General features: G+C 34.9%; 1 protein-coding gene across 1 annotated transcript; it reads right to left on the reverse strand.

Annotated features, from left to right (window-relative positions):
- Positions 1-3,085: 3,085 nt before the first annotated feature.
- LOC138332576 (putative ammonium transporter 3) lies at positions 3,086-21,716 on the reverse strand. Its single transcript, XM_069280579.1, has 8 exons — positions 21,584-21,716; positions 17,186-17,735; positions 11,280-11,351; positions 9,874-9,933; positions 9,253-9,329; positions 8,017-8,165; positions 4,080-4,247; positions 3,086-3,691 (listed from the first exon to the last, which is right to left on the reverse strand). Exons 1-8 carry the CDS (start codon positions 21,714-21,716, stop codon positions 3,338-3,340), a joined length of 1,563 nt encoding a protein of 520 aa, XP_069136680.1. The 3' UTR covers positions 3,086-3,337.
- Positions 21,717-22,047: the final 331 nt, after the last annotated feature.

The following is a 22,047-nucleotide window of genomic DNA, read 5'->3' on the forward strand; positions in this document are numbered from 1 at the left end:
GTAGGCTCCAGATACAGATAGCCTTTGTTTACATAACCACACAACACTTACGACCATAGCCATATATATCTAATAGTCCGCCCACCATCAACAACACACCTTCAACTCACACAATAACTCTATGTTCAAACTTTTGTTTTTGTTGTTGATATCTGTTCTCACCGACGGCTTCCTACTAATATTGACATGTTGCTTGTTTCAGTACTTCTCTTTATGTTTTCGTTTAAGCATGTGTAACTAATATTATTCGTCTGTACAAATTGTTTGATTTCCCGAGGGTTTATTGGTGTGAGTGGTAAAAGTCGGGACTTATCTCCACTTAAGACTTTCTCAACCCCCTCCTTTCTCAACACGGGCTGGGGACCTGCTATGGCGGAGGCCGATCATACATGTATTACCCAGACCGTTTTTCAAGAACATTTCAGTTACTTACAACTTATGTTGATTAATCAAAACGACAAATCTTCTTGTTATTGAATTGTAAATATTGAGAGGAAATGTTTAAAGGCCCACTACCTTTCCGGAGCAAAATATAAAGGTTTATCAAAAACATTAATAACATCAGAAAATACATATCGATGGCCTAAGATGAGGTTACAACACCAAACATATGCAAATTTCCTGCGTAATATATGATAACAATGGAGAGTCATTTCGCTGTTTTGCCGTCTGCAGCAGTGATAGTCATCTACCGCGTGATATTTTGGACGACGGCGGGAAACATAAGACGACCCGCGTTATGAAAATTATCGGTTTTTTATTTCAATCAAATTGTTCAGAAGGTGATGATACGTGTAGTATTAACGGTAAGTTAATAACTTTTGCGACTCTACAAAATTATTGATCTCGTTTTACATTCCCATTTCAAAAATTAAAAGCCGTTTCGGAAAGGTAGTGGGCCTTTAAAGGATTGAAATTACATTTAAAAAAAAAAATTTAAACATTTAGTAATTATGATTTATAACAAAGTTATACCTTTAAAATGTTTCTTCACTGCAAGATGTTTTATGGAAATCCATATTGCTTGTTTATCTTGGAATAGTAAATTCAGTTAATATACAATAAAATTGCATTCAGCAATATGTAATTAATTGTCGAAATTAAATGAATGGATTTATAATTAAATCAATAAATAATGTTGAGATTTCAAGTTGGAATGTATTTGTTAACTGGCGTAGGTTGTTGATGTTTCAAGGGAATCAACACGACAATCTTATACATGTGCCCCTGTGAGGAAGGCTCATGGTTCTGTCCCCTGGCCGAGACTCACCAAAGTCTATAACAGTGGTAGTTTCTGCTCCTGCTTAGTGGGCCGAATGGTTCGCCCGTTGTCAGTATAATGTGATTGGATGGGGTGTGATGCTTATCACTGTGAAAAGGGCAACAGTTCCACTACCACAGTCTCCCACAACACGCACTCCCACTCCACTTCACACACCCTACACACTGCATACATGGGAGGCCGTCCTTACATGACCTTGGCTGTTACTTAGTAAAATGACGTTAATGTAATCAAACAAACAAATAAACTTATACATGTAACATAACACGATTAAAACCAAGACTAAATAAAAAAAGCTTACTGGTTTGGAATAAGACATGTCACCAATGAGACAAATGTAATATTTGATTAATTATGAATATGCATGCTAAGGTCATTTGCCGAAAGCTAAGGTCATTACCTGAATGATTTTAGTCATCATATACATGCGAGCAAATCAAGGTATGCCACTAATTTTACCTAGAGCTGTGAATTATCTGGATAAGACCAATTTCTACCTCGACAATCAATTATATACATAGCTTTATTTTGGGGAAAGTATTAAATGGGCGATTAATCGTCAAGGTCATAATTTTATCGTCAATGAATTTTTATTCGCAAAATGCGACATTGGCGACCGATGGTGTGCAGCCATGATAAGTTTTGATTTGGTTTGATTTGTTTGTCCTAAAAACAGCCAGGGTCAGGTTTGAGATAAAAATGAAAGCTGGAACACCCGTAGAAAAAACCACGACCAGCAAGCAAAACGTGGGATTTGAAATAGCTTGTTATAATATGTCGGGTCTAAACCACCTAAAGATGCTCCACTGCTGACAAATGGTAAATTGTCTATTTCAAAAACAGGAGCAGACGATTTAGTATTTTTCTTCAGTTACAAAAGTTACTTACTTTACACCATTACCACCACTGACAAGTTTGAGCTTTCAATTTTACTTCAATATGAAAATATTAAAAAAAATTAATTGCATCCCGAAAAAAAACCCTGTGGCACTATGTCCTATATGGAATGCAGTACTGATTGCGCATGCACCGAAAGCAAAACAAATTATTTTAAATTATTTTTTATGTTAATTAGTCATATATATATATACGATTAAACATCAATTATTGTTAAAATGATGGGTATCATTTATGCCCGGTCGGTGATAGAGCATCTTTAAGTACACGCGAATTAAATAATTACACGATAAATGAATGTAAGAATATTTATCTTATTTAAGAGTTGTTCCCCCTGAAAGTAACTTTCTGAATTGTTGTGTAAACAATGAATGTATCTGTAATTAATGTGAAAGTGTTGTAAGGGCATATTTGAAATAATCAATTAAAAATCAATTAAAAAAAACAAACAAACAAAAAAACCCAAAAATTACATGATAAAATAATAATACTGTATAGTGATAGGTTCAGCTTGATTGACCTTAAGTAAATACTTTCTGCATATAACACCACATGCATTTTTGTGATATCATGCTATTTATTATTCGTAACATTAATCAAAATATAATGTCGTCACAGTAAAATATAACAATATACAACACATGGCGTCATAATCATATGACAGTAACATAACATAAATGACGTCCCAGGAATGTACCACAAATAATATCATAGTACATTGTAAGGTCCCAGTACTGTTGTACATATAATGTCATCGTAATAATTGATCAATTCACAATATAACATTGTACCTCTACTAACGACACAGTTATACAAAATATATCAATGTAATAACATCAATTTTAAGTCTTACATTATACATGTCCTACTAATGACATTATTCGCATGGACATTTCTATAGGACCATAAAATACAAGATGAACCATTTGAAGAGGTCACCGGGATTGTGTACTATTGATATATACTTAAGCTTCACCGATGTTGTCAGTGCTTATGTCCCTTTACGGACGAAAACATTTTAGATGATGTGATATGCCACATTCTGTTCCATCAAGGAATATACATAATGTAGTGCATTAACATATCTTTTCTGTGGTTTTCAAAAAACCTACATTTTACTCAGAACGTTTCACGTAATCTGAATCCATTATCTAAAGTTCACTGATACAAAATGCACTGCCCAGGTATGGCCTCCGGCATTATTTTATCTTGTCGGCGAAGCAATTTGCGTGGGTTTTGACTTGTAGAGTTTTCGATTTGTTGTTGAGCTGTGGATCTGAGCTTTCTCGAGGCGACAGACTCTCGACGTCTTGTCTTATCGTTGGTGTCAACAGTTTGAGAGACATCATCCTGGGTACATAGTGTACTCCGCCGACCAATGGAAAACGCTCTGTCCCGTCCGCTTAGGAACTGGCCCCCAATAACGTCCGCGCCAATGTTATGTTCAACGAAGTCTGCTCCCAGTCGTTCCTGTTCCTCTGTCAGACGAAGGCCAACTGTATGCTTGATTATCTGTTATAGTGAAACCAAACATATTGAAAAATATTGACGACCGACTTTATACTGTAAACCAACTTTCTTTCGCTTCGCGGATATCAAATTTCGCGATCTCCAATTTCAAATAAATAAGTTCGCCATTATTTTATTCACGAATATGAAAACTTCTTTTCAAAATAAGCGAGATTAACAGTAGCACGCGTGGATAAACTTTTGCGATATTACTTTGATCTCGCACAAAAGAAAGTTACCATTATTTATTATCTGGTAGGATGCAATTAAAATATATCTGATAACAATTTAATACAAATGAAGACAAAATGAAGACAAAACTCAATAAAGATAATTGTTTTACTTATTGAATGAAACTAATAAAACAGCTTGTTTATAAACCCTGTCTTACCATCAGCAACAAAAACGATGTCAGTGCACTCCACACTATCAGACACACAACTGAGAGAAGCTGTATTCCCAATAAATAGAAGCCACCTCCGTGGAACACCCCAGACAGTCCTCGAGTGGTATTCTCCAGAGAATCATTCTCGGCAAACAGGCCGACGGCCATCATTCCCTAGGATAACAAAGGATAAAATCGTTTAATGATGCTTTGTGTCTCAGTAGCATCTAACGAACGGATAGGACTGCTATCCCTGTATCCGTTGTGTTTGTTTGTTTGTTTGATTAAATTCAAAGACGTTCACTAAAATGTCTTAAATATATTTAACCAAGTTTATTCTTCTGGCAAAATTCCGGAGTCTTGGAGAAATCTACTATAATACCCCTTCCGAAGCCCGGGAAGGATGCTACTGATGCCAATAACTATCGTCCTATTTCATTGACGAGCTGCATTTGTAAAACTCTAGAACGTATGATAAATACTAGATTAGCTTGGTTCCTGCAATCAAACAATATTCTAAGTCCTCTGCAAAGCGGCTTTAGAAACCACAGGGCAACGATGGATCACTTAGTTAGGCTAGAAACATTTATACGAGAAGCCTTTGCTAAGAAAGAACATCTTGTGGCCGTATTCTTTGACCTTGAAAAGGCATACGACGCAACTTGGCAATATGGAATCATGAACGATCTCCATGATATCGGTATAAGCGGTAATTGCCAAAGTTTATTTCAAATTTTATATCTGACAGGCATTTCAAAGTTCGAACGGGTTCAACTTATTCGGAAACAGTAACACAGGAGATGGGTGTCCCTCAGGGTGGTATTCTGTTTGTCACACTTTTTGGATTAAAAATTAACAGCATAACAAAATGTCTTCGCCAATCTACTGAAGGGTCTCTATTTGTGGATGATTTCTTGATCTGTTACTGATCAAAGAACATGCACACTATAGAACGACAATATTAAGGCAAATTACAAAATTGGGCTGACGAAAATGGCTTTAGACCACTGTCTGCACGCACTTCTGTCAAAAACGAAAACCACACAATGATCCAGACCTCATATTCAATGGAACTAAAAGTTCAGCAGTTGAACAAACTTAATTTCTTGGACTAATATTTGATTCGAAACTGTCCTTTGTTCCACATATAAAACATCCTAAGGATAAGTGCTCGAAGGCGCTGAACATTCTGTGTTCTTTCCCATTCTGATTGGGGTGCAGACCGTGAAATGCTTCTGCGTATCTACCGTGCACTTAATAGATCACAACATGACTACGGCTCGATTGTCTATGGATCGGCTCGCAGCTCCTATCCACAGATGCTTGACCCTATCCATAATCAGAGACTTGGTCTCGCACTTTGAGCTTTTTGAACAACAACTGTGAAGAGTCTCCATGTGGAAGCTAATGAGCCATCTCTAGACGATCGACGAAAGAAATTATCCTTACAGTATGCAGCTCGACTGAAATCCAATCCAAAAACCCCGCATTTAATTCTGTTTTTATCCCACAACATCAAAAAATATTTACACAAAAAAAACCTCATACCAACATTTAGCATCCGCATTTAAATTTTTTTGCAGGTACTAAATACAAATTTCGACACTATGGACTAGTGCACCGTATCGGATGTACCACCATGACTCATTCAGACACCTGATATCAATTTATTTGTTTGATTAATTAACGTCCTATTAACAACTATGGTCATGTTAGGACGGCCTCCCATAAATGCAGTGTGTTGCACATGTTGTGCGATGTGCGTGTTTTGGGAGACTGCGGTATTTTCATGTTGTGTCTTCTTGTATAGTGGAACTGTTGCCCTTTTTATAGTGCTATATCACTGAAGCATGCCGCCGAAGACACCAAACAACACACCTCACCCGGTCACATTATACTGACAACGGGCGAACCAGTCGTTCCACTCCCTGTGTGCTGGACACTAAGCAGGAGCAGAAACTATCACTTTTATAGACTTTGGTGTGTCTCGGCCAGGGGACACTGTCACAGAACCCAGAGCCTTCCTCACAGGGGCGAAAGCTCAACTCAAGGCCAAAAGTGAGGCGGTGCCAAGGGAGGCATTAGGAAGGATTTTACGATCATGCAATAGAGGTAGCCAAGGGAGGCATTAGGAAGGATTTTACGATCATGCAATAGAGGTAGCAGGTACAATTCTAAGCCCTACCTGCAGGGCCAGATATCAATTTATCACTACATGAAAGGACAAAGTCCAGTGCATTACCCGAAGAACACAAATCGTTCTTTCGGGTGTGCATTAGGGCTTTCCCTGACCATGTTCAGATCTACACCGACGGCTAAAAAGATGGTGATAATGTTGCGGCAGCATGATCTACGTCTATTCACTGTCGGACTCCCGGATGTTGATTCTCCTCTCACAGTGGAGCATGTTTTTTTTGCATTGTAATGATTTTAAACACATACGAGATAAATATTACGATGTCTCCGACATGTACACTTTGTTCCATCAATTATCTCAAAGAGATCGACATTTTAAAAAAATGAACGTTTTATCATGTATTTTAGTGGCTCCAGAAAAATGCTTTAAACGTGGCGACAAGAGGCGTTCTTAGGTGGAACTCGTGTGCAACGAAACAAAAAATAGAAGTATGTAGGCTTTGGCTAAAACTCAAGTGTTGTGAACCCCGACGTCTCATAAAAACAATTCATATCTGGTCACTCTCTCGAGGGAGAAGCTGGGATAAACGAGTGGAATCCATGTTAAATATACGGAACTTGAACTCTCTATTAGAACCTAACCCTTGTTATATACCAGGTCCTAATAATGTAAAACTAGTATTCAAACAGGAGGATGTAACTAACTGGTATAGACAAATGTGGAACGACTCCTGTCAAGACAACGGAAATAAACTTAGGACCTACCGAACGTATAAAATAATCTTGCTCCGGAACCATATGTGAATTAAATAATGAACTATAGACATCGACAAACCTTAGCAAAATTTCGTTGTGTGAACTTGAAACTTATAAAGTAGAGACGGAACGGTATTCTCATCCTGTTATACCTTTACAGGAGAGAAAATGTACTTTGTGCAATTTAGGCTCTATAGAAGATGAGATTCATTTTCTGATAGATTGTGACTTTTATTCAGATTTGAAACTTTCTCTATACAACAAAGCATCTTTTTATTTACCAAACTTCATAAACCTTGATTCTTCTCTTAAATTACAATATCTTATGCAGAATACGAACCTACAATCCACGTTAGCGTCCACATTATATAACATGTACAGACGAAGGTTATATTTTGATTTTGTTTAATAACAATATGTACTAGTACATGCTTTTATGAATCCCAGTCTTGAAGATAATACTGATCATGTATCTCATTACCGATATACGATAGAACTGATACCATTTTACGATTTAAGATAAGTGAAGCTGTGCTCTTAACCCGTGACGAATTTTTGTTTTAACTGAATATTTTGATACTTTTTAAATATATATATATATATTTAAGTGTCTCGTAAGTCAGATATGGCTGGGCATTTTTACTCTAATTTGTAAATTATTTATCATGGCTGGTTTTTTACCCTGTTGTAAAAATGTGTGACACTCTAATAAATAAAATATTGTTTTGTATAAAAATATTGTATTGTGTTTTAGTCAAAACTATTTCATCCCATCCAACCATTTTTTTCATAACTAAATCAACATTTACAATTTGTGTTTAAGTTTTTACTTGTCTTTTTCTTATCCTGATCTTTTAGATGCAATCATTGTTCATATACTTTATTAATGCTTGACCTGTAGCTTGGCCCTTAATGACTTTAGTTGTCGATGGGCCGTAAACCTCAAACAAACAAACAAACACAACCCAAGTAAATTGACATTTTATATCCGATGCATTACCATTACCCCTCCTATTCCAAGTTTATTAACATTTTATATGCGGTGCATTACCCATACTCCTCCAGTCCCATGAACGCCCGTGGCTCCGACAGGATCGTCTATCTTCAGTTTGTCCATGACCTTAGTCGTTACTATGGTGAGGACGCTTCCAATGGCACCGATGATGAGGGCCTCCCAGGGTCTGATCACAGCACACCCAGCTGTAAACAAACGAGAAATAGTGATGAAATAATGTTCGTACGAGTGACATTTCGGTAACTAGGACGATGTGTACCCTGCCACCATCACCAGACAAATTGTCAGGCAGCATAAGGAAGAAAAAGTGCAGAAATTGTCTTCAAAATCAAAGGTGAAGATCAGTAATCGATGCCAATTTCGACATCGCTGATATATATACAACTTTATTATTATAGCAGTTGTATTTGGGTCGATATGGCTCCTTTTTAACTACCACCATTCGATATATCACGGCTTCTGGGTTTTAATGCATTTGAAATCTCTGTTCTTTCAACATATCTCAAATTGATATTTATTTTCATACAGTTTTTTTAATCACGTTTATGATTTTGAATAAACAAATCTTCAAAAAGTTTCACAAACTTTACAACCTTTTATACTGTAAAAGTAAATACTTTCGCGTCAAGTCCTTCGCGTAATTAACTTAATACTCATCATCATAATCCAGAGAACGAAAAGCATCGATCAATTGCTCTAAATCTGACATTGTCTGCTATATCTCGTATGCTTCATACCTCATACAATGCTTTACGACCTATAAGTAGCATATTAAAGCATATCAAACCGTCTATTAACAATTTAAGTTAATTATATGTTACATTTTCAAGGTTACGACGTTTCTTTGACCGTGAGAAGCACGCAAGGTCAATCTTCTATTGCTCTTGTAACACGTGTACTCAGATATTATTACGACACGTTTTATACAAAGATTATAGAACAGGAAGCTAATCTTCTGTTGACCTCAATTACATTCACTTTTATAACATGTGTGATCGACATTTTACTGATAGAGTTTAATAACTATACTTATATAAAGGTCAAGTAATCTGGGTCTATGGGGAATATAGTGCCATACCGCATCCATTAGGAAATGATAATCAATACAATATACATCTAACGGTAGGATGAGTTACCAGTCTATTGGATATATTCCACATAATTATTTCCCCTTTCAGTCTACATTTAAGTAGCTCTTCCTGGTTTTTTGCACGGGCACTCTCAGCATTGAAATTTTTTACGAACAAGAAACTAGCACGTAAAGTCATTTACCTGTGATTGAGACAAGGGCGCAGAGTACCGAGTTCACCAGGTAATCGACATTGTACTTCCTGTTGTTTATAATGTACCTGAAGAAAGGGAAACCATAGGAACTATGACTGATGCTGAACATTACATAAAAGGAAACGGAGAAAAAAATTAAATGCCAATCTTTAGAAGATACTGTGATGGCAGTTTAATAGTTAATTAAAACAAATCGATAAGTTTTCTGCTATATTTTATTATGCAGACACCTTTTAACGTTGTTATTATCAAGATTTAGAATTTTATTACCTCAAGCTATTTCTAATTGCATTAAAAGAACATTGTTTACTTGAAAAGCAAACACGTTTTGTAACAATGAATGTTACATAAAATATCTTTTAAAATGAAACATGGCAAAGGCATTAAAATGGTGTCAAAAGTGTTATGGATCTATAGTATTGATTGAATACATTTTAAGTTAAAATTTTCAATAAAAGCTGCAGGGGTTAAACTCCTATCAATTTTCATGTCAACTGCTGCCGTGTGAATATAATGGAAAAGAGAAAAAATCTCACTTTCGATTTTATTCCAATGTTTAAGACTGAGGAATAAGTTTTCATCCAACTACTTCCGCTTCCTCATACTTACGAGATGACGACACCCATGGCACCTCCACCCATAGAACCAATCAGAGTAGTAACAGCCGATCTGAAGCAATATCCAACAAATAGTCCTAATTATATTGTAAAAATATTCTTCAACTATTATTTCTCGTGAAGTTTCGATAACCACACTGTTGTCTTCATTAGACGTATATGATCAATATAGTGTGGTAACACTGAGTAGGTTTGTTGGGACGGGATGGTGCTGAAGTATACGAATGGTAAACCTAATCGACAGGTAACTCCATTGTTTAGTTATACTCTACTGTCAATTCCTGAATCTAGGATTTTAACTAGACCTTAATTTGACCTTGATTTGTTTGAAATTTATACATGCTTACATATATCTCCTCTATATGATATGTTTAATATGATTCTAAGTGATCTGTAAGGCCTAGTTGACACCATCTGATTCTCAGTTCAAATTGTGACCTGATTTAACATACAATGAACCATTTTATTTTGCGTGCGATTTGATTTTGCAAAATTCGCTGACAGATAGAATTCGTGAAGATTAATGGCCACCGTTTCGAATACAGACGACTAACTAATTGCGGAAATAAATCGCCGCGATTTTATGGAACGAAAAGGCGCAATTAATTTGCCACAAAACCTTTTTTTTCATTTCATTTGCATTACAGATGTCGTTGATATAGCAAAAACTACTATTCGGAAACATGTGAGTATATTTTTTAATTTACATTCAATAAGCCACTCTATGTTTCACCTAGAACATCTCGTATAATCATATTTAGTCTCCACACTTATTTTTCCTCTATGTCGGTTTTGGTTAATTTTGTGTTTTAGGGTAGAATTGTTAAAAAAACCCATTGATGTTATCATACAATAACATGTACATTGTTATTGCCAACCGCTGAAAGCCGACAGTGTTTTAAAGTGTTTATCGTAAGTTTTCTCATTTTATACTTGGTCCTTATGTCATAAAAGTAATGTCTACAATGTGTTAAATATTTCACTTTTCCTGATAAGAACCAAGGATCTATAAGTCCTTGTGTAAACAAAAGCTGTAAACTTATAATATAACACATGATTACATACTTTGATGTGAGTTGTAATATAACACATGATTAGTCACTTCGATGTGAGTTGTAATATAAAGCATAATTACATACTTTGATGTGAGTTGTAATATAAAGCATAATTACATACTTTGATGTGAGTTGTAATATAAAGCATAATTACATACTTTGATGTGAGTTGTAATATAAAGCATAATTACATATTTTGATGCGAGTTGTTATATAACACATGATTACATACTTTGATGTGAGTTGTGAAATAACACATGGTTACTCACTTTGATGTGAGTTGTGAAATAAAGGATGATTACATACATTGATGTGAGTTGTAGTATAAAACATGATCACATACTTAGATGCTAGTTGCCATTTTCCGCCGGATATTCCAAAGGTACTTCCACAGTTGAAGGCCAGCCAACCCCACCTGCATAACGATCGTCAAATACGTATTACAGATTAAAAGAGACGACACATTTATAATTAACATTTATAATCAAGCATACGCTTACACATGAAATGACAGAAACAAAGGGTTAAGTTTGGTTTATTAAATTAACATCCTATTAACAGCCAGGGTCAAGTAAGGACTAGAACGAATATACGTACCCGGCCTACTATACCTTTCGGCAGGGTACGAATTGGTCCCTATGTGTCGTAGTGGAGCACTGCCTCCGAAAATCACCCGGGCATCGTTTTCTTATCCTTTTTATAGGTTTCCAATTATTTTATGCGTATACATGCATTTACATATTATTTTTGTCCAAAACAAACATAACTACCATTCTTAATATCTACCGTACCGCTCACAAGACGTCAAATTCACAATTTGTGGACTTGCCGTATAAATTCCCTTCAGAAAGACCTTCATATGTATTATGTAAAAAATAATGCCTCGATGAGAATTTGATATTTTATGTGGTTCAGTTTTATTGCCTAGATGGAAAGCGTTATCAAACGAGTACGATAAAACTGCAAACAAAGGTTTTATAATGGTTTGCATAATCATTACTTTGCTCCATTAGCTGTAATAGGCACCAAAATGTAGCTCTAAAGACGACACCATTTTCTGTCAAAAAGTCTTTTGAGCTACAATATTGCAGCTATGTAAGGACGTGCCAGGTTTGTTGTTGGAAGAAAGCCGAAGTACCCGTAGAAAAACCATCGTACAGCGGCCAGTACCTGGCAACTACCCCACATGGAATTCGAATCCCCAACCCGGAGGTGGAGGGCTTGGTAATATGTCGGGACATATTAACAACTCGGCCACCGCGGCCCCTCGAACAATGGGTAAAATTCAAGACATTAGATAGTATCATTAGTGAAACACAAAAGGGCTTCCTCAAAGATAGATATATTGGCGAATGTACAAGGGTGATATATGACATTATTGAAAATACAGAGAAGGACAATATTTCAGGTTTATTATTACTAATTGATTTTGAAAAAGCCTTTGACTCTTTAGAATTCAATTTTATCTATAAAACACTTAATTTTTATGGCTTTGGTCCATAATTTATAAAATGGATAAAAACCTTTTATAATAATAATTCATGTTGTGTATTGAATAATGGTCATTGTTCTAATTTCTTTAATGTATGCCGTGGAGTAAGACAAGGCGACCCTATTAGTCCTTATATTTTTATCATATGTGTTGAAATTCTAAGTTCAGTCGTTAAAATGAATCCGAACATCAATGGTATCAAAATAAATAACTCCGAGTACTTGATAAACCAATTTGCAGATGACACGTCTTTTACTTTATCTGATGATCCCAACTCCTTAAATAGTGTACTTGAAATTTTGAATGATTTTGGTAATATTTCTGGTCTTAGAATAAATGTTGAAAAAACACAAGCAGTTTGGATTGGGGCAAAACGGGGTTGTGGCGAGGAAATCCTTCCAGAAAGAAATTTGAGTTGGAACCATTCAGGTAAATTCAAAATATTAGGAATTACTTATAACCTTCAGTCCGAAAATATTTTTGAAGATAACGTCAGACAAAAGTTAACTGCTGTCAAAACTCTTCTGCATGATTGGTCATTGGGAAGGTAACTATTATAAAATCGTAAGCATTACCCATTTTTATACAAACTTTTACTGTTTCTAAGAAATTATCAGTGAATTACAAAAATGCTTCTTTGAAATTTTTATGGAATGAAAAGACTGATAAAGTAAAGCGCACTGTTATGTATAGCGATTATAATGAAGGAGGTCTTCGAGTACCACATATTGTTTCTTTTTGTCATTCTTTAAAAATGTTTTGGATCAAAAAAATACTTGATCCCTTAAATTCTTCGCCTTGGAAAACACTGCTTCTGGATAAGATTGAACCATATGGTGGTGATAAAAATTTTCAAATGAAAAGAGAAGGTCTTTTAAAAATTTCAAAATCTCTAAATATTTTCTGGAAAGAGATTCTGAACACTTGGGCAGACCTGTCTGGTGATGATCTCCCCACAACCCCTGACAACGTTGCATCTCAGCCAATCTGGTATAATAATTACATTAAATTGATAAAAATATAATATTTTTTAAAACAATGGTGTGAAAATGGTGTATACTTTATTGGTGACCTTGTTGGGAATGAATTTGTGAAATATAACTTTGTTGAAATATAATTTGAATATTAATTTTATTGAATTTTATGGAATTTTGAATGCAATTCCTAGATCTTGGAAACATATTTTATTCCAAAATAATACACAATTGGAAATGAAATCATGTAAACATATTCAATACTTAAAAAGTCATGAAAAGGTTACCAAATTCTTTTATAAATGTTTATTAACAAAAGTTACAGAAGTACCAAAAAAAAGTCAAGATTCCTGGCAGGACATGTTACATGTCAACATTCCCAAAGAATCCTGGTCAGAGTTTTACTTAATTCCAAGATATATTACAGATGACACAATTTTGCAAAATTTCCAATTCAAACTTCTTCACAGAATAGTATATACAAATACTAAATTAATGCAAGTTAAAATGAGCGAAACGGAACGGTGCACATTTTGCGAAGTGGGGAGAGAAACGTTAATGCATTTGTTTTGGGAATACAATCATTTTTGTCATCTTTTCTATACCTTTTAAGAACGAAATATCACTTAGAACTGCCAAGGACCCCAATTATCATGTTTCTAGGAATTTTGGATAATAAATACAAAGATGTTATCAATTTTTTATTCCTTATGATAAAATATTATGTATACTTATGTAAATTGAAGAAGAAAATCCCTACAATTAGCGACTGGAAAACACACATGTTTTATTATAGAAATGTAGAAATGTATGGGTTACAAACTTATTCAAATAGGAAACAAATTATTATAAATCAAAAATGGAATTTCATTGAAGGTCTTTTAGAATAATTATTAAAGTAATGAAATTTCTATTAAAATACTCTGTCATATTAAATAAGGCATCGTCATTAAGTTGTTCTTCATGTTTTTTCTAATTTAACTTTAATACTAACGTATATTATATCTGGTTATGTATGGATGAAATAGCATTCTAACTTTGGGTCTTCATAATTTTTGTTTTTGTTTTTTGTTGCCTGCTTAAAGTCCTATGAATGTTATCACGCAAACTCCCGAGTGGGTTTTTTTCAAGTTTACATAGCAAACATTGAATAACATAATATGTGTGTTCCTTTAATCATGTTGTTGTTTTTTGAGTGTGCTTGTTCAAACAAAAATCAAGTAAATTTTATAATATCATCTAATAAAATGATGTAGACATTTTTTGTACAAATAAGCCCTATATATGTATATTATATAGAAAACACTTACTTTTTATTGTAAACATATAAATGTGACATCAAAAATTGAAAAAAAAGAAAAAGATTCCAGACACTAAAACGGAGGAAATCACTATACTAAATAAATGTTATTGAGTCAAAAGAGGAAACAAGCAAGTATGACATTTTTAATTGGACTTAAAGAATGTTTGCTATAGCATAGATTAGGACTTTCTGTAACTGTCGGAGATTCTGTCCTAATCTATATTTGCATATCACAGAGTTATCTACCCTTGTTTGTATGTAAATTGATTGCTACGTGTCATGTATAAATGGGTGTAACGTCATATTTTACTGAAAAAACAACGTCATTTTTGATCACAAAAGAATGATGTTACAACCTACAAGGGAGATAACTCTGCAATATGCAAAGCAATAATCAATCATCTAATAACTTGCTTCCGATAAAGTGATACTTATTGACGTCAACAGCTCATACACAGGCTTTATAACATGCATATTGACGAAGATAATAATGCGAAAAACAATGTTGCTGTTTGAAAACATTACATCATACCATTTTCGTTTTGGTTTGAGGTCATATTTTTAATATTTAATTCGTTTATCGTTTTTGAAACAAGATATCACTAACGATACGACTAGATCAATTTAACAAAGCCATTTCTGATAACCCTGATATTCCCTTTGTTAATTTGTTAATAACGTATCTCGAGATTTATAATATGAAATATTTTATTTATAAATATATGTTTACCCAGTAACCAAGGAGATACAAGTCACGTGGCCTTCATGTTGTGTGGTATCACACCATTTCTATTCTCCAATAAATAGCCAAAATCAGACCCGTAACTGTCACGTTAATTGCATAACTTCACATTATACCCAGACACGTCTGCTATTTGTTTGACGTACTTCACACACACATTTAAGGCTCCGCTGAAAACCAAATAGACGTACCGGAACCGTAGTTTGCAAGGGAACATTCAATTAATGGAGGAACACTGTAAATAATTGCATAAATTGGCCGATTTATAGAGTTAAGCATTGTACCCAGATACCTGGATCCTACCCGTGACTGACATTCAAGGGAAAGCATCGGTTGTGACCATCCCACCAAAAGGACATGAAATGATTGGCTCCCTGTAGCTTCCGTAGCGTGACAGCGATCGGCTGGAACTCTTGAAAGTTGATCTTGTTTCCATTGAACTATTGAGGCGGAAGATATTATAAAAGACAAGGTGATTTCCTTGCGTGCTAGTACATACGTAAGGCACTTGTAAATGTCGGACACATAGAAAACCCATCCTAACACTCTGCGTAAGCTAATAATGGCTGAGTTTTATTTCCACACAACTAATAGCAGTACTTTAAAATTAACGTAGTATAATACGTAAATGGGACAAAAATTACTAATGGATAAATTGATTATGACCATATAAGGAGTAAATACATCAGCTCTTTACGTGTTGACTGTACACTTGATTACTGCACATCATTTTCGTCTCATCGACTTAACTTTGCGTTTTCGTTCTTAACATCTTTTTTCACTGTGATTTAATTTCGTATGTAAACTTATGTTTGGCTCTGCAGGTAGGGCGTTAGAACTGTACCTGCTGCCTCTATTGCATTATCGTAAAAGGTGACTAAATTTAGGATATTTTCTTTTCTCTTCTTCCTTAAACTAACGTTATTGTTCCTAACGTCTCCCTTGAGATCGCCGCTCTGTTAAGCGCTCTGTAATCTGAGGTAGGTTCTTGGTACTGTCCTCTGGTCAAGACACACATATAGTTTATAAAAGTGTTAGTTTCTGCTACTGCGTAGCGCTCAGAATTAAGGGAGTGGGACGACTGGTTCGCCTATTTTCAGTATTATGTGACCGGATGGGTGTGTTGCCTGGTGTCTTCAGCGACATGCTTTCAGTGATACCTACTATAGCAATATAAAATAGGCAAGAGTTCCACTATACAAGAAAAATATACTGCAGTCTCCAAAAACACGCACCACGCACTTCATACACGCAACATACCGCATACATGGGAGGAAATCTGTACGTGAATCTGACTGTTAATATCCCGTTGATTTAAGCAAGCAAACAAATGATAAATTTTCGCATTTTCTAATTAGATACAAAATACGTCAAATTTGTTCTCATACAACACTAAGTTGGCATACAGTATAATATATGATTATTAGTATTAAATAAAGATTGTTTGATGTCTTCGTTTCGTTTGTCAAAGATTTTTGTGCTGACCTAGTGCGGAGCTGAATTTGCACGGAATTCCAATTCTAAATTGTTTTGGAACCAATCTGGTCAATATTCTGGACATAGTTACACCAGGATGACGTGAAAGGCAAGTAAGTGCCCATCAATGTGGGATATCGGCAAACAGGCAGATGTAAATGAAATAAAACAAAAACGGACATACGGACAAGCTGATTAATATAGGGCACACTACAAAATCAATCCGGAAATACATCTAATAGGAAATATTTAGTTTACTTACCAAAGCATAAACATGCCAACAAGGGCACTAACTGGATTCGGTGGTGCTTTCTGACCAGTTCCGTTATCGTATCTTCCCATACGGGGCCCGAGAATCATGGCCGCCACAAGCGCAGAAATACCACCGGTTAGATGCACGGCTCCAGAACCTGCAATGTCCACACACCCCAAAGTCCGCAAAAACCCATTGGTCGACCATTCCCAATGGGCTGGCATACAATACACAAACGTGTTGAAGACAGAAAACAGAATGTATGAAATCAGTTTGGTTCGTTCCGCCATAGCTCCCGAGACAATCGTAGTTGCCGTCGTGGCAAACGACAATTGGAAAACAAACGTCGCATACAGTAAACCCATGCGCTCGTCATTGGAGTCAACGAAGAATTCACCAACGCCACAGAATGGATTCGAACCATAATCCATCCCGAATGTGAGACCGTAACCTACAGCCCAGTAGGATAAACCGCCGAATATGACGTCAACGGCATTCTTCATCATGATGTTCACTTCATTCCTCCCAGAAACACACCCAACCTCCAGCAGCCCAAACCCTGCAAAACAAAAACATGATTTTGGTGCATAGTACTTCTTCGCATTCTTTCGCAAATGTCGGTTACGTGCATTTACGAATTACAATATTAATTTTAAGGGATAAGACTTTGAGGATTTTTTTTTCTGTATGTGATGATTAGTATGTAGTAGTGTGTGTCAGTATTTTGGGAGACTGCAGTATATTTGTGATCTGTCCCCTTGTGATAGTGGAACTATTGCCAATTTACCAACACGTGCAACCCGGTTACATTATTTAGTATACTGACAAAAGGCAAACCAGTCGTCCCGCTCCCTTAAGTCGGTCACGTAAGCAGGGTTATATTACTATGCTCTGAATATCTTTAAGGTTTATACACCACATATGTGGAGTGGTTATGGTGTCTGAAATGTAACTTCGACCAGTGATTCCCGGCCGACATGAGTTTTCAAGAAAGTGTGGTTTTACTTGTGATACGATGGATTTAGAACAGCTGTAAATAAGATGCTTATTAGCCCACGTGGTATAAGGACGCACAGCCAAATCCTTCAAATCAAAGTTTTCAGAAAACATTGGTTGAATAAAGGTTTTGCCAATATCAGTTAAACTTAAAATAATTACGTTTAAAACATTTTTAATCAAGCGTCGGATATGAATTAAAAATATTTTCATATGTTGTTTTACGTTTCAAGCTGTGAATAAGGTAACTTTCGAATCAAATTTGAATTTTGCGATTGCCTTCTCATTTTATTGCCACGTGGTATAAGGACGCACAGCCAAATCCTTCAAATCAAAGTTTTCAGAAAACATTGGTTGAATAAAGGTTTTGCCAATATCAGTTAAACTTAAAATAATTACGTTTAAAACATTTTTAATCAAGCGTCGGATATGAATTAAAAATATTTTCATATGTTGTTTTACGTTTCAAGCTGTGGATAAGGTAACTTTCGAATCAAATTTGAATTTTGCGATTGCCTTCTCATTTTATTGCCACGTTTTCTTTAAATACAGTGTCCTTTAGAAAAAAACATTCAAAACAATAATGAGAATATGAATTTTTTACCAATATCAACACCAGGTTCGTTACTATTCATCGACAGCAAGCATTTCCTGACAAAATCTATAAACATGTGTTTTGGATTGTATATTGTCTGAACATCTCAAGATGCCGTTATTAGGCTCACGTTGATATTTGTCCAATTTTAAGGATAAATCCTGAGATTTTTACAAACGAAGGAGATCAGACAAGACAACAAGAATATTTCACGGAATGCTTATTGTGAGTATTCTTTTTTATGATGCAATGATAATAAGCGCTACTGTGTAGAAGCTGATATGCTATTTTTACTGCCGACTGCGAGTGTTCAACTTTTGCTAAAATAAGTGAAAATGTTTCAATAGATTACAAATACTTGAAACTTATTTTGTTTGAAGACGTTTGGTATAATAAAATAGATAATACTCGCCTCAGGTGACAGTGATATCCTCGGCGTGACACTAGGCACCGTCACCCACTAATGCAGGTAGTATTTATATGATATATTTATATAATAAATATAGACTAATATATATTATATGATATATATAATAGTGTGATAGTGTTTTGAATGTTCATTAAACGTTGTCGTAATGTTGTAACTTCGTGAAAACATAGGTAAAAGTCATAATAGGTGCAATGACACTGATTAATAAATATTGATATTATATCTATTGTTATTTCATTATAATTCCGGATACAATGGTAATAGTTTCGAATATATCCATTGTCATGGTAACAAAAAGAGACCTTTGATTGATTGAAATCTAAATCAGATTTCCGTGAAAATTGGTTATAGGGGGTTTTGAGTATTTCCGAATGCAATGATATGTCTTGGTGTGGGATAGAGGATTAGATGTGGTGGGGATGAGGGAATTCTCTGATTGTTACAGTTACAATTAGTACTTGTTGTTTTTGTTTGCTAATTATTACAAATAAAATTGTACAATAATATCACAAAAGTAAAAAATTATGTATCGGAATTGGACATGCTTAAAATAAACAATTGTTGCTATTATAAGTGCAATCGACAGACGTTTTATTCCACCATTGTCATGCAAAAATGAACCAAAAGGTAACTTAACTTTAACTTTAACACATTTAAGTAATCAAAAGACACAAAGGCTGTCGAATTCTAAAACGGATTTGATCATACTGCTGATAAATCCAGCATATTGCGCTGTGTAGCTGTTCTAATAGTAAAAACCGTTTAGTTTAAAGTGTTCGTGTTTTTGTTCTGATGATTTCGGTTGCTCTAATCAAAATCATTTATCTCAAAAATGCCAAATCGTCAATGTCTTGATTTACTTTGCTGAAACACTTACATCGAACAAGTTTACATTTATTTTATTGAATACGGAATTTAAAAAAACAAATTAGATGATTAATCAAATTTGAATGACTTTCACAGTAGCATCAAATCCAAGAATACGAATGACACAGAAGTATAACAGTTAAACAAATAAGACAATTTGTTCAGGTCTCACCGGGAGGGTTGCACTTAAGGTTGAAATGATTTTGACCGCAAACAAAGCCTGCTTCCAAAAGTCCAAAACCTATAATAGGGACAAACGCAATTTATATTAAAATAACACGAGAAATAAAACCTACTTTGGATTATAAATGGTACGACTTTAGTGAACTAGAGAACAACAAGTCATAAAGCTCCTATCCACACACAAAAGGACGGGACGAGACGTAACAGGACAAATGGGAGTTGCCATTAAAACCCTTTCATGGCGGATGATATACCCTATTGTTTCTTTTCTTAAGAGGTATTTACTGCATATCAAATATCACTTGTTATTCATATCCGGGGAACCTCCCGAGAAAAAATTATTGGGTTGGACTATTTCGTGGCTATATGAATGAAAATAGTTAGAAGGAATAATTCACTGTTTCTATGCTTATTTTGTCACAATGTATTATTTCGTTGATCAGTTTTCTTTCCAATGATGGTGCATAATTTCAGGAAAATCATTGAAAAAATTATTGGGATGCAAAGCTGTCTGATTATTTGCTTCTCTTCAGTCTACTTTATTTCTTGTTCGTAAAGTCATGTACCTTTATTTTATAAGAATAATACTGAAAAATGACGACAATTAAAAGTTTAAAATTGTCAACGTTAAAGCTTCAAAACACAATAATAAATAAATACACTTCTTAGAAAATTAAATATCTGTGTTAATGTAGTCAATCTACTATTTAATGAAAGTAAATTGATACGATATGCAAAAATATCGAAAAACACAATAAACTCCGAGAATGTATGCTTTTTAAAACATACCTAGCAGTAAAACACTAAAATTTGTTTTAGACATTGATGGTTGAGAAACAAACTTAACTAGCAGTAAAACACTAAACTTTGTTTTAGACATTGATGGTTGAGAAACAAACTTAATCCTATTCTCTATAGCTACTACTCACAATGCTAAACTTTAATATTGTCGGATTGAAATATTTTCCTCTATTTTAAAAGTATTAAATTAAACAATCGTGATAGATATACAGTTAATTTTCGTAATTCTTAAGTAAAACTAATGCAACTTATGTTCGATGTTTTGTATGTAATATTGGTATTGCTGTCGAGGGACTATTTTTGTATTTCAACTTAAATGTCATTTTTGTGGCAGGTAAACTTTATAAAACAAATTCATTGCAGAATCATTGTTTAGAATAATGAAGCTTATATAAATGGTAATGAGTGATAAATTGGAGTATAAATAGCGCTACAAAAGCCATTGGATTAAGAAATGCAAACGTTGCAGCAAAAAAAACCTTTATAACTTATTGATATCAGAAACTACAAAAATATAGAAGAACTCTCCACTGACCTGACTGCATGGTGAAAATGATAAAGGAACTTGTGAGAATCCAGGTAGCATCGTCCCATGTGATCGGCCCTATGCTTCCAGTCCTTGAATCAGAGGTATCACTAGAAGTGTTGACCGCTTGCTGGGCACTCATTTCTGATACCGAACGTGTTTTACACGTGAACGTCTACGCCTGGTACTGAAGAAGAGAGATAGTGATATTAAAATGAACAATGCTATAGGGTATAATTGGTATGTGAACGGCCTCAGTGTCGATGAGACATTCGAGTGTAAGTAACGCCTCTAGTTGTCCTATCCGCTGGTCACACACTTTGATTAACATAATATATTGATTGTCACACAACACCTTAATTCAATTGTCAAAAATATCACAAATTTGGTATTTGTAAACAAATAACTTATGATATAAGGTTACCGTTCGCATGTTTCTATCTAATGTCTCCAGTTGATGTTTACGGCTAGAG

This window comes from Argopecten irradians, chromosome 10, assembly GCF_041381155.1.
Source record: "Argopecten irradians isolate NY chromosome 10, Ai_NY, whole genome shotgun sequence".
NCBI classification, from domain to species: Eukaryota; Metazoa; Mollusca; class Bivalvia; order Pectinida; family Pectinidae; genus Argopecten; species Argopecten irradians.

Bases quoted from the DNA above. Each gene is read 5' to 3' on its own strand.
- LOC138332576 (XM_069280579.1), bottom strand. From the start codon at position 21,716: ATGAGTGCCCAGCAAGCGGTCAACACTTCTAGTGATACCTCTGATTCA. The intron at 11,352-17,185 runs GTAAGTAAACTA...ATCGTTATGCAG, and splicing joins GTTGGCATGTTTATGCTTTG to GTGGGGTTGGCTGGCCTTCA. The intron at 9,330-9,873 runs GTAAGTATGAGG...CCCTTTCTTCAG, and splicing joins GCCATGGGTGTCGTCATCTC to GTACATTATAAACAACAGGA.